This window comes from Dipodomys ordii, unplaced genomic scaffold (assembly GCF_000151885.1).
Source record: "Dipodomys ordii isolate 6190 unplaced genomic scaffold, Dord_2.0 Scaffold48, whole genome shotgun sequence".
NCBI lineage: Eukaryota > Metazoa > Chordata > Mammalia > Rodentia > Heteromyidae > Dipodomys > Dipodomys ordii.
This window is the reverse complement of record NW_012267264.1, coordinates 5,596,534-5,610,975: the sequence shown is the minus strand read 5'-3', so window position 1 is coordinate 5,610,975 and position 14,442 is coordinate 5,596,534. Positions and strand designations below refer to the sequence as shown.

At 36.9% G+C, this 14,442-nt stretch overlaps 1 protein-coding gene across 1 annotated transcript in view; it reads left to right on the top strand.

Annotated features, from left to right (window-relative positions):
* Nucleotides 1–14,442, top strand: part of Ptprz1 (protein tyrosine phosphatase, receptor-type, Z polypeptide 1) — a gene marked incomplete at its 5' end in the record, with an annotated part of 112,976 nt that overhangs the window by 24,579 nt on the left and 73,955 nt on the right. Inside the window, 2 exons of the mRNA XM_013019952.1 lie at nucleotides 12,214–12,393; nucleotides 13,696–13,847. Coding sequence (XP_012875406.1) covers nucleotides 12,214–12,393; nucleotides 13,696–13,847 — 332 coding nt within the window. The remainder of the gene's footprint in view (nucleotides 1–12,213; nucleotides 12,394–13,695; nucleotides 13,848–14,442) is intronic.

The window sequence follows — 14,442 nt, the reverse complement described above, 5'->3', positions numbered from 1 at the left end:
ACCTGTTAGTAATTATCTGAACAAAGCATTCAGACCTGAAGATATCAGTGTTTTGATATTAATAATTTCCCTGCCTATGATTGCACCACAATTATATTGGAAAATATTCTCGTGTTGGGGAAACATAGGCTGAAGTACCTCAGTATCAATCAGATATTGGCACCATTCTCTCAAACGGGATATTAAAACTTTATTGCATACTTTTCTGTAAGCTTAAATCAGAGGAGGAGGAGGGGGGAGGAGAAGGGGGGGAATTTACAAGCCAAGTACCAGTGGCTCATGCCTGTAATCCTATCTGCTCAGGAGGTTGAGATCTGAGGATTGTAGTTTGAGGCCAGCCCTGGGCAGCAAAAGTCCTGTGAGACTCTTATCCCCAATTAGCCACCAGAAAAATGTAAGTGGAGCAGTGTTTAAAGAGGTAGAGTACTAGCTTTGAGCAAAAGAGCTCAAGGACAGTGCCCAGACCCTAAGTTCAAACCCTAAGTTCAAGGAAAAAAATTTACAAAACAACTCATTATCTTGCCCATGTAATTGTAACCCCTCTATGCAGTATTTTCACAATAAAAAAATAAAAAATAAATTAAAAAAAGTGTAGAAGGCAAAGAAAATTTAAACATAGTCAATATCTTATAGTCATGTTGACTGTTCTATTGCATTAAAAACATATGCTAATTTCAATTGCTTACTAAAAAGAGAAAGATAACATAATCACACAACTCACAAATATGTGTTCACAAAAGAAGAAATTAGATTACACTTGTTTCAACTATTGAATTATCCCCCTGGTTTTTATTGGAAAACAATTATTCAGTTAGTAATTCTACATTGTATGTAGTGAATTTTTCTATTGAAATTATTTGGATTAAAAGCAACACAGAGTTTTTTTTAAAAAAAAACTATCATTTAATTTGAGCTCTCTTTATCTCTGCCACGGATTCTGACTAAAATAAATGGAATTCAGATGTTGCAGTAACAAGGTGTTGTTCTTTAAGATTTAGTACTTTGTCCTTTATTAGAACTATACTTGTGAAGCCAAATTCAGCTTAAATTAAATTGCTGACATGATAATGCTATACTTCTGGATTCTAAACATGTTATTTCTTTTAATGTGCCTACTGAAATATTCCTAATAAGACATATTGGGACACATGAAATGCAGTTTTGTTCTCCACTGAACTGAATTCTCTATCCTTATTGAGAGCTATTTGGAGAGCTTTAGTGAATTTGTCCATTTGAGTGACCACATTTTTCCCTTCTGTTGGTGAAATATGTTGTAAAATGCTATATGTCTTCTTTATTCTGAACATATAAATTTATTTACCTGCCCACTTTATCAGACACCAGTGAAAAGTAAGAGAGGATACATGCTAATGAGCACAATGACAGTATTAGTTGTAGTCGGTATCAACTTATTTATTCAATGCTGTTCTCTTTAGCTACAACAGTTGATTGAAAAAAAAAGTATAAAGCATGCCAGCTGGGCCTCCAGATTTTTCAAAGATATAAGTTATTTTGGCTCAAAATCCTACTTGTCTTTCCATCGCCATCAATTCCATTGTCAGTATATGTTCTAAGACATCTTTACTATTTCTATAACTTCTCATTTCTCAGTATCTGCTACTCAGTAACAGATTTAAGAAGGAGCTTAAATTTGTTTAATAGACTTTGAAGAAATATGCCTTTCACTAAACCGAATAAAATAGACATGAGTTACCATACATTTGAATCTATGCAAATGTTTCCTTTTTATAGCTTCTTGCCAATGGCTTTTACAACATTTTAGTTGTAAGTCTCTCTCTTTTAGCCCCGTGAAGATTAGGAACATATCCTAATTTAATGGAATATTTCAATAAAACATTTGCAAAATAAATTATTACCTTGTGTTACCTAATTTATAAAATATCATGTACCAAAATTACTTATAATGAAACACTTCTTTTTTGGCATGATCATTCAAAAATAAGTTAGAAAAAATGCAAAAGATACTATGTTCATGTGCATATGCATATGTGAGTATCTTGCCATAAAACCATTTTAAAAATAGATGAGGATTCAGGAAACAGAAAGGCTATAGGTAGCAGTGGACCAGCTGTTTAATAATCACAGTTAAAAATCTATCATTCTTGAAATCACCTCTGTGATTTTAAAAACTAAGTCCTAAATTTGCTATCTTTAGGTAGAAGTTCAGTTTAATTATCATAAACCATGCTTAATTTTCTCATTTTAGATCTTTAATTGAGTAAGAATTTTTGTATTATATATTTCATTTAAATTCCACGGGTTATTTTTGCTCTCAATAGACTTCTTATATAAATTGCTTATAAATAAATAGATTTTAGGTGTCATAATTTCCCTCCAGTGATTTTCATATAAATGTTTTGTACTGAACTTTCCCTTTGTATAGAAGAACCACTATTAAGATAGGTGGTGTAGAGAGAGTAGATTTATGCATGAGACAGGTGGGTCTTTACTTTTTTAATTTAATTTAAGTTAATTGTAAAGGTGATGTACAAGGGAGTTAAAGTTACATAAGTAATGTAATGTGTACATTCCTTTGGAACACTGTTTTTCTTCCTCTCACCCACCCTTGGGACCCCCGAGTTATGAAGTTCATTTCCATCATAATGTCTTGTGAGTATCACTGTTGCATTGATTCACCCTTTTGTCTGACCATTTTGTTATTTCCTTCCCTTCTTCAAATCAGAAAAACATATTTACAAGACACAGGGTACCAAAATTGAAAACAGTGACAACAGAGGATAAACCAAAGGAAAAAGGCCAAAAAAAGGCCATACGAAGACTGGGTGTCTTCATGTACCCAATACAGAATCACCAGCCTGAATTTTTATACTTTTGTAGTCTCTGGAAACTAGCCAGTGTGCTCTATTGTAGGGGCTGCCAGCCCAACCATCCTGGCAGTTGGGAAATGACTCGATGGTAAGCTCAGCTCATCTGCATTAATGCAGCCCCCAGTGATAATCCAGTCTCTTGAGAAGATCTTGTTTAGATCAAAGAAAGTTATGACTCCTCCCCTTCTCCCTCTCCCACCTAGTACAGTACACTACTAATACAGTAGGTGATTTAGAATGATACAGGCCTTGAAGCCAGGGCCCCAGAGGACAGACTTTGTTTCTTGAAGACTGACCTAATCCCTCACCTGAAGCAGAGCCACCGAAGTGGTTTTGCACCTCTTTCCCCACCTCCATCTCCCAAGGCTAGTCAACTCCACAGTCTTGATTGTTGTTTTGTTGTTGTTGTTGTTTTTAATAAATCCTGCTCTATCTGGGTTGTTATCTACTGTTCAACCACTTTCTTTCTATAAAAACTTTGTTGATCAGTTAATGAGAAATGAGAAAAGTTGATGACCAATGAGAGTTTCTAGAGACTCTAAAGCAACATCTAGTGCTTTGCTACAAGAAGAGTTTTTCATTTCTCAAACCAGAAAGTAATTTCCTGGGCTGTGACTTGGTTGTATTGTTGGTGTTTCATTGGGTTTGCCAGACTGAGGTAGCAAAGAAAAAGAAATCTTCCTGTTTCTCTCTTATCACCCATACATAGTTCATTTGCCTTGCTTTGCAGACAGTGAATTAACCACCATTGCTTTTAGTCTAAATGCTTTTAGTCTAAATGAAAAACAGTGACTCAGTTATACATAGCCACGTATATACCAAGTGTATAACATTAATCACAAAGTCATCTAATCTCTGAGCCTTCTCTTCTACTTAGAATTGGTATTTTGTCAATGGGAGATTAGAGAAAAAGATCTTTCTTTTTCTTTTTTTAAATTTAATTTTAGTTTTTTTATTGCCAAGACGTTATACAGCAGGGTTACAGTTATGTGCAAAAGGTAGTGAGTACATTCCTTGTTGAACTTGTCACCCCCCCCTCATTTTTCTCCTACTTTCCCTTCCCCCACCCCCTCCACTCTAAGTTTTACAGTTCATTTCCAACATATTGTCTTGTGAGTATGACCGTTGAATGGGCACACCCTTTGTCCCCTGTCTCACCATTTTGTTGCTCCTCTTCCCTTCCCTAATTCAGATAAACATATATACAATACTTAGGGTACCAAAATCAAATATGTTTTCTGGGGCTTGTTAAGTTTCATCTGTGATTATTTTTCCAATTTTGATTATTTGATAACATTCTAGAGCAACAGAAGCACTGTGGTCTCAAACTTTCCTACTCTTTTAAATTTTAAGTGCAAAATGGCAGAAGAAGGAAATTTATAAAATATTTCTAGTCTCTCCCAATATATATGTATGTGTATATGCTCAACTCAGCATATAGATATGCTCAACTTCAGTTGATAATATTTTAAATATCATAATACTATAGGAACATTCATACATGCATGCAAGAACTTCCTAACCTGTATATACCTTCTCTTATCATCAGTTGGATTCTTTTAACCAGGCTTGTAAAGGTTCTCTACTATACGGATGGAAGCAACCTCAATGGGCCAGATGATGGAAGCCAATGCACTCTTAGCTAGAGGCTGTCTTTCTGAGATTTTTTTTTGCATCTTATTTCAGTGCAGTATTAAGAGCAGACATTATCAACATTTGCCAACTGCTTTGCTTGTTCTAGCTTCAAAAGTCTCTCTCTGGCTAAAACTAGAAATAGGCACACTAATTCACTACAGTGTCATTTACTTCTGTGATATTTAATCACTAAATGATTTGAGTACCTGCAGTTTGTAGATTCATTCAAAAAATTGTGTTTCTATATGTGTATATTTTTATTGTTATTGTAAAGGTGCTGTGCAGAGGGGTTACAGTTATGTAAGGTAATAAGCACATTTCTTTTTGAACAGTATCACCTCTTCCCTCATTTTCTCCCAGACTTTCCCTCCTGAACCCCCTCTCCAACAAGTTGTATAGTTCCATTGCAAGATAGTGTCTAGTGAGTTTCACTACTGCCTTTGTTTACCCTTTGTCCCACCATTTGCAACTAACTAGTGCCTCAGAAAAGCATCTTCTTAAATAAATCACCTTCCTGCCTCTCTGAAGTTTTAAGTTCTATGCCACCATTCTGGTGTAAAATAATAGCTGTTATTGTATTTGTTATTTATTTATTGTGTTTATTTACTTCATATTTGAATAAACTAAAATTTGAATCCAAGCCAGTCACTGCTAATAGCTCTTTATCTTTTGTGATACTTGGGTTTGAACTCAAGGCCTCCCCATTTCTGTGCTTACTCAACTTATTAAACTGGCACTCTATCACTTGAGCCATGCCTCCAACCCTATCATTTGCTGGTTATTTGGGAGATACAGTCTCATGGACTTTTCTGCTTGAACTGGTTTCAAGCCACAGTCCTCTGATCCGAAGGTAGGATTACAGGCATGAACCTGGCACCTGAAGTCTTTGGCCACTGTAAAATTCCTCTAGCTTAGTACTCATCCAGACATGCTCTGCATCCTCTCTCTTTGAAAATCCTATCCATTCTTTAAGACCTACATTAGTGAGCTTTGCTATGCCTGTTTAATTTCTCCATCATCTTTACTCTTTCAGGAATTTGCATATTTATTTAACACAACTCATCTTTCTGGAATGTAATAAGCAAGCAAACAAATAACTTTGAATTCCTGTATGTCACCTAGAGTGTCTGAAATTGCTTCTCATTCCACTCGGAATAGAGAGTGCATAGTATGCAAATATTGAATGCATTCATTTGATGCACAAAAGTTATTAGTCAAGCATTTCATTTGTTTCTGCTATACATTAGACTCAGAGTTTGGCAACAGCATGCAGAGGAAATAAACAGGTTGATGGACAAAATGCACCTCTTGAATGCTCCAATAGAAGTAGGCACAGGAAATGTATAGAGGTGGTACTAATGAACATTATTCAATGGATGGATGAAAGAATGCTGAACATTTATGTAAATGAATAATTTACCTGAACTTTTCTAAGGCTACCATTGAATACTCTGCAGTTGTGTAGATCATGTAAATCCCTTGCTGCAACTATTCAGTCAATGTCCTAATTTTTCCCTCTGAAGCATTCACTAATAAAATTCAGTTTAATGCTAATGAATTCTTTACACCTGCATTCTCAAATGCACAATCCTGGACTTTTAACTACTACAGGGACTGAAGCTTCCAGTTTATGCAGTAAAAAATTGAAACATTATGTAACAGTGTTTAAGCATGAGATTAGCCTAATGTTTTATTTTTAAAGTAAGAAGGATTAATACTTCTGTTAACTGTTGTCTCATTTCTGTGCACAATTTTGATGCTTTATTAGCCTACTTCTCTTGGTTTTCTATACATGATGACAAGAACCTTGGGTTCTTATTGTTTTTGCCCTTTTTCTTTGTCTATTTATTGGTCTTTTCCACTAAGAAATCATGATGTGTTAATGGAGTTAGGCTTACTCACTGTTAATTTTCAGAAGGCTTTTAGGCCTAGGCTTCCCAAGGAATGTGATTCAACTGGCTCATGATATTCATGTAACTTTGAGTCATGTATGCAAGCTCTATCTTAGGTAACCTGTAGGCCATATTTGGCCAAATGCACTTTTGTCTTGTGGGAATATTAACAGGAACTGCTGTGAACAGACTGAGGGTAGGCAGCATGTGAGGCTGTAAATAGAATGAAAACTAATGCTGCTTTGCTCTGATGGTCCAACATCCTGAGTATTGTTGGATTACTAAGCTGTGCACTGTTGCTGTGACTGCTGAGACTCTGGACAGGAAAGCCTGTGAATAAAGCATAAACCCTATTCCTAACTTACTGGTATTTTCTTTGGTCTGTTTGAGTCAGATAATCTCTTACCCCCAGCATTATGCAAATCACTTCCCTTAGTCTGTCATCAGTCACTTTGCTTCTTAATGATAAAAGAAGGCATCTTGAGCCAGCACTGGCCCTAAGAATCATTATGTCATCGATGTTTTCAGTGGAGTCCACACTCTATCATTTTCATCCCCCTCCAATGGAATCATCCATGTCCTTAGGCAGTGAAACATCCTACAACAGACATTCGACTTCAGCCCTTTTGTGCTGTTCTTTAGCAGATGCTTAATAGGAACTGTTCAACTCAATTGTCAATTCACAATGGAAACAAATGAAACCTACTTTAGAAATGCTGCTTTAATTTGGTGCATTTGATTTTTATTTTTATATTACATCATGCATGATTCCCCCATGAGTTCGAACTTATACATTAGAAAGACATCACCATTTCTTGTTTGTCTGATTGAGAGGATACTTATTGAACTTTTAGTATATCCCAGAAATAGTTTATACCTCCTAGAGTATGGAAACAATAAATAAAGTTAACACATTCAGAGAGGAAAACTAAGGGATAAGTCTTTGAGAGAGACTAAAAGAAGACAACTACTGAGAGAAAGAGGTGCATTTGAGCAAAGTCCCAACCGAAGCCTGAGAACAAGCTGCCTGATCCTCTGTCATCTACTGAAAAGGGAGAAAGGAGCAGCAATGGCCACGTGTTTGCATGTTGCAGGACTAGGAAGGAAGAGGATGTGGATACAGCAGCATGGTTAAGGACAGTGGTAGGAAGAGAGTGGTAGCAGAGACAATGCTGCTGGTGGCATATAGGATTTGTCAACGCCGGTAAGAACTTTACATTTTACCTTGAGTGAGATGGATTTAAGTCAGGAGGGGACATGCGAGCTGCTATAAAGTTTTAAAAATCAAATACTGAGTTTTGTTGGGTTTAAATGACTTAATACTAATATATAATGACTTAAAACAATACCTTCCATTGTCTCACAGTTTCTGAGGGTCCAGAGTAGGGTCTTCTGCACCCATCTCTGAAATCAAGTTGTCCTAACTCAAGCCTGGATTGTCATCCACATTCATTTAGTTAGATGAAGGAATTCATTCCCTAGAGGGAAACAGTCCTGGTTTGTCTGCTTTTCCTGGTTGTGAGTGGGGGTGCTCTCAGCTCCTGGAATTGGCTCTTCATTCCTAGCCACAAGGCTGCTCACAACCTGGAACCTCATTTCTTCCAAGTCAGCAGGAGAATCATACTTTGAGTCTAGTGCTTTGATGGTATAATCACAACATTGACTTCCTCACTGCCTTTCCCATGGAGAGTACCCTAAAGAAGGGCATGCCCTTCCGGTGAATCCATGGGGCCTGTGCAGCCTTCATCAGAAGGTATTTCAGGGCAGTTACATTCGAGAGTAGGAAGTTTGGTTTTAATTGTTTGCAGTGATAAGGGGTTGAGTCTCTTCACTCCATACATAGAGGACAGGATTTCGGAAGGAAGAAAGGACAAAAATGTAAGTTAGGAATCACCGGACATATCTAAGCCACCACTTCTTGAAATTAATGTGTATGAATCTCCTGGGGATAGCGTTGCATGCAGGTTCTGACTTTATGGTCTATGCTTCATCTAACTTTCCTAACAATCTCGTAGATGATTTTGCTCATGAAGTAGCGATATGTTGGCAAATGATGACAGTGGCTTGGGCCATACTGGTAGTTAATGGTAGAGATGATAGCTAATCTGACTCAAGATATATTTTGAGGAGAGACCCAACACGGCTTGCTGAGAAGGGGAAGCAGAAGTCTCTGAATAACTTTAAATTTGAAAGATGGTAAATGAGCTTTCTTCAGAGCAGAAATTCAGATTTTCATTTTGGACATGCTAAGAATGAGCCACCATTCAGAATCTACGTATGTAGGTCTATCTAAGGTTATGAAATGTGACAAAAGTGACTTGTACATCACATTTAGTGTTACTTACACCTTCATGCTTCTGTACATTGCAACTGTGTGACTGTTCCTAAGTAAGCTTGGGATTTATTGTACTATAGCTTAAAATGTAAGGAATGAAAAGGATACTTACTGATCCTCGCTGCAGTTCTCTGCTTCTCTCACACTGATGCTACTAAAACAAGTAGTGATTTATTTTTGTCCTCATTCCAAGTTCCTTGCAAGGGAAAAACCAGCATATCATTGATATGTTGATAAAATTATGCATCACTGTGCATATTCAAAGCAAATTGTACTCAAACACTCTCTAGGAATGTACCCAGATTTCAAAATAAATTTTCAGCACCTATTGGTATCTGCTAGATACCCCACTGACTCTGAGATGTATTAACTAACTTCTGTCTGACTATAGCTACAGTTTAATAGTATGACTAATTACTGTTATCTTTCTGGAGGATAAATTTTGCAAACTAGCTTTGTCATATTATGGGAGGTAGCACGCATTGTGAGACTGAGCTTCCACTGAGCTAGTCTTCATGGCCTCTCTTTGCACAGAAGTGGAAGTGACAGCTCTGAGGGTGCACTGCAGAGGCGTATACGCGTGCGTTCCTTAAAATCAGTCATGTAAAGTCTTGGCCTTACTCATTTTCAGAAAGAAATACATTTAAAACTGTATAAACTGAAAACTGTGCTACTGGTTTTTTTTTTCTTGTAATGACTGTAAAAATGCTAGCATTCAACCAGAGAAAAGTTTACGACTTTGACTCACAATATTTCAAATATTTTAATTGAACTTTATTTAGTTATTTAATTTTATTGTTATTACAAAGGTGTTTTTATTGTTATAAAGGTACAGAGGGGTTACAGTTACAAAATTCGGGTAAAGAGTACATTTCTTTTTATGATTATTTGCTTTATTGTTATGGTAGAGGTAATGTACAGAGAGATAACTGTTATGTGAGTCAAGGAATGAAGACATTTTTTTCTCATGCTGTCTTCTGTTCCATCACTCACTCTTGGTCCCTCCCTCGCGTCTTCACAAATGACTTGTATAGTTTACTTTCATCAGTGTCCAATGAGCTCCACTGCTGCACTTTTTCACCCTTTTTCCCTGGAGGTATGTTCCCTCAGCTGAGGATATAGTAAACTAGAAAGAGAGCCAACAGACTGCGACAAGATCTTTACCAACAAAATATCAGACAAAGGCCTAATATCCAATATTTACAAGGAGCAGAAGAAACTAACCCCTCCCAAACCTAATAAACCCATCACTAATGGACAAGGGAGCTAAGGAGAGGCTTCTTAGAAGAAGAGGTAAGAATGGCAAAGAAACACCTTAGGAAGTGCTGCTCATGATCCATCTCACCCAAGTTAGATTGGCCAACATTATGAATTCAAACAACAAAAGTTGTCAGGGATGGGCTGGGAAGGTGGGTCAGTGGTAGAGCGCTTGCCTTATATGCATGAGGGCCTGGATTCAATTCCTCAACACCACATAAACAGAAAAAGCTAGAAGTGGTGCTGTGGCTCTCAAGTGGTAGAGCGCTAGCCTTGAGCTGAAGAGCTGAGGAACAGTGCCCAGGCTCAGAGTTCAAGCCCCACGACCAGCAAAAAAAAAACGTTGGCAGAGATGTAAGGAAAAAACTCCATTGCACTGCTGGTGGGAATGTATACTAGTACAACCACTCTGGACAGCAGTCTAGAGTAGTATATATACACAACAGAATTCTATGCCTCCATCAGAAAGAATGACATTGCCCCATTTGTTAGGAAATGGAAAGGCTTGAAAAAAATTATATTAAGTGAAGTAAGCCAGGCCCAAAGAAACATAGGTCCCATGGTTTCCCTTATTTGCAGTATCTAGTATATGTCTGAGTCAAGCACAAAAGGTCAGATAAGGTGATGTTAGGGAAATGAAACCTAAGATATGTATTCAAATGTTTTTTTTTCTTTCATGTGATTGTTTCTAAAACATTTATAAGATGATTTCTTTGTTGCTTTGTATGTCCCTCCCCACAGTATACCCTGCTTTCACTGCATTTGATGTTGATATAATTTGTGGAGGGGAAGGAGAAAAACAAATCGTTTAACTAGGGATACAGGTGGACCCATTGCAACAATGAGATGTACAAGTCGTTATGTCGAAAATGAACTTTACAACTTTTGGCGCGGGGGGAGGAGAAAGGGGGCCTGGGAAGAATGGGTGGGGGGGTGGGAGGAGGATGGGAAGGGATGGGAAGGGGAAACAAAGGAGGAGGCTACAATGCTTGATAAGAAATGTACTCATTAATTGTAACCCCTCTGTACAGTATTTTCACAATAAAAAAAGAAAGAAAGAAAAAGAAATTTTCTAGCAAAGAGTTGAAGGAAAAAAAAAACTCTACTGCACTGCTGGTGGGAATGTAAACTAGTACAACCATTCTGGACAGTAGTCTAGAGGTTCCTCAAGAAACTGAACATTTTGAACCAGGGATACCACTTAGGGCATCTACCCTGAACATCATGAGCCAAGACACCATCATCTTCATGTTCATTGCCATACTGTTCACAACAGCCCCACTGTGGAAACAGTCCAGATGCCCCACAATAGATGATTGGATACAAAAAACATGGTACATATAGATAATAGAATTTTACATAGCCGTTAGAATAAATAGAATAAAATAATGTCATTTGCAGGGAAATGGATGGAACTAGAACAAACCATGTTAAGTGAGGTAAGCGAAGCTCAAAGAGACAAACGGTGAATGTTAATTAAATTTTAAATAGAACATACTTGTTCATGACTTCAGTGAGGGCAAAATTAAACCAATATAATCTTATTTGTGGTACAAATTGAAATTCACTTCACTCAATAAAATTCTATGTAGAAGTTTGATTTGGTTTGCATTCAGTGGCGTGGGTAATACTAGGTCTGAAGGGGTTATACAATTTAGATTGCTACTGAAGTAACTCCACCATGTAGAACCCTAGGCAAAGACTCTCCTTATTTAACAACTTGACTTTCTTTTTTTTTGTTTGTTTGGTTTTGTTTTTGTCAGTCGTGGGTCTTGAACTCCAGGCCTGGGCACTGTCCCTGAGCTCTTCAGCTCTTCAGCTCAAGGCACTTGAGCCACAGCACCACTTCCTGCTTTTTCTGCTTATGTGGTGCTAAGGAATTGAACCCAGGGCCTCATGCATGCAAGGCAAGCACTCTACCACTGAGCCACCTTCCCAGCCCAACAACTTGACTTTCTATTTGTGTAGAGAAAAGTGATGGCTAAAGCGACACATTGTTGACTTAAGCTTGGCACGGTTGCTCTATTTACAGTATTTCATGCTAAAAACCAGGATGTAAATCTAAATATAGTTTCTTGTGAATTTATTTCATTATATCTTAATTTTCCCAAACATTATATCTATTTTATATTGTGTATTACATTGTATTGTATTGTATATTGTGTATTAAATATTTTATAACATAAAAGCCCACTTTTGCATGGTAATTTAAGAAACAGACACTCTTGCTCTTTCTTTTCCCTAGGAGCACTTAATCAGAAAAATTGGGGAAAGAAATATCCAACATGTAATAGCCCCAAACAATCACCTATCAACATTGATGAAGATCTTACACAAGTAAATGTAAACCTGAAGAAACTTAAATTTCAGAACTGGGATAAAAGCTCTTTGGAAAACACATTCATTCACAACACTGGAAAAACAGGTAAAATGATTGCCTTCTATTTGCCATTTGATAAGTTTTTCAGCCCAAGAATGTGTTTAGCAAGACTCACTTTAATTATCTTTGAGTAATGTTCTAAAGACTGAATAGAAGCTATTAGTGGAAGAACATTAGAAATGTGGACATCTTGAAAATTTTTTGTACTAAGTATAAAATGACCAATGTATTCAGTCATATTTTTAGTAATATAATAAATCACCTTGCTACTTGAAGATTTGGTAAAGATAATGTAATTATGGACAATATATTTTATTATCTCCATCACTGGTCAGTCACTTACTTATTAGGATTTATGTATCTTAGCATTGTAGTTTGGGATTGTTAATTAGCCTCATGCTATTTCAATATGTAGATATGGAAAAATAATTCTAATTGGATTCAAGAAATTATACTAGGAGCTCTCCATGAGGAAGCTTTTTTTTTTTTTTTTTTGTCAGTCGTGGGGCTTGAACTCTGGGCTTGGGCACTGTTCCTGTGCTCTTCAGCTCAAGGCAAGCGCTCTATCACTTGATCCACAGCACCACTTCTGGTTATCTAGTGGTTTATTGGAGATAAGATTCTCCCAGACTTTCTTGCCTGGGCTGGCTTTGAACTGTGATCCTCAGCTCTCAGCCTCCTGAGTAGCTAGAATTACAGGCATGAGCCACCGGCATCCAGCAAGGAAGCTTAAATTTTTAAACCATTCCTAGAAAGCCTTTGTTAAGTGCTTTCTTTTGAAACTCTTCTAAGCAAGCATCATGCGAAATGGAATATCTTCAAATTGAAAATACTAAGTAAATGAAGACTCAGATTCTGTAGCCCAGTGATGTCTGGGATGATGCCAGAAGGGATAAGAAACTGACAAAAGAATCAACTGGAATGGTTTATGGAAGCAAGCAACAGGGAGAAAATAGGAGCGCTTCAAGGGGAAGACTTCTTTTAGCCCTCTGTCCCTTCTCTCCTTACCTTGTCTTGAATTACTAACAAAAAGCTTTGGGAAGCAGAATTTTGGAGGATTGGCAGTCTCAGTACACCAAACAGGGCAGGTGGCTTGGCTGTCCTGGGCTGTAAGACTCACATGGGAGTTATGATCTCCAACTCTTTTGACTTTGTTGCTATCAAATATAGTAAATACATTGTTCAGAGTACAGAGTTCAGATTCCAAAACATTTATCCTTTTTTATAATTTGTCAACTAAGTGAGTTTCTGAATGTAGCAGAAATAGAGGGAGATTTTGTTCAAAGTTTTGATAAGGTTGATTTTTAGAGACACAGATACAATTTTACTGTTTTTGTTTCGTTTTAGTGGAAATTAATCTCACCAATGACTACCGTCTCAGTGGAGGACTCTCAGAAGTGCTATTCAAAGCAAGCAAAATAACTTTTCATTGGGGAAAATGCAATATGTCTTCTGATGGATCAGAGCATAGTTTAGAAGGGCAAAAATTTCCACTGGAGGTAAGTCAGTAGATTAATTGGTAATAGTTTCATTTCCAAAATCATTGAGATTTGATTAATATTTAAATTCAAACTTATACAGTTATATTTATAATGTATACAGTTATATTTTGATTACTTGATTAATAGCTGCCTTCTCCCTAAACTGTGTTCAATGACCTAGCTTTAATTTTCCATCCATGAAAATCCAGACTACCACTTATTAACTGAGCAATTAATTTTGCTGAGTATAGGAATGAATAATGGAGTATAGTGAAGAAATTCCATAAACACACTGAAGGATATTTTGACTTAACTTTTCTTAGTAAAATGAGAATAATCTTAAGCTTTAAGATTAGAAAAGTATATACGAGATGCAGGGCACCAACATCAAATACAGTGAGGACAGGGGTTATACCGTAGGGGAGGAACATAGAAAGAAACAAAAGAATCACATGGTACATTATAAATACGTTAGAAACAATAGCAAGAAAGAAAAAAAACCACTTGTGTCCCTATCTTAGGGTTCATTTCGCTTAACATCATCTTATCTTGTCATATGTGCATTTCTGCTTGTTCCAGACATATACTAGTTATTGCAAATAGGGGAACGGAA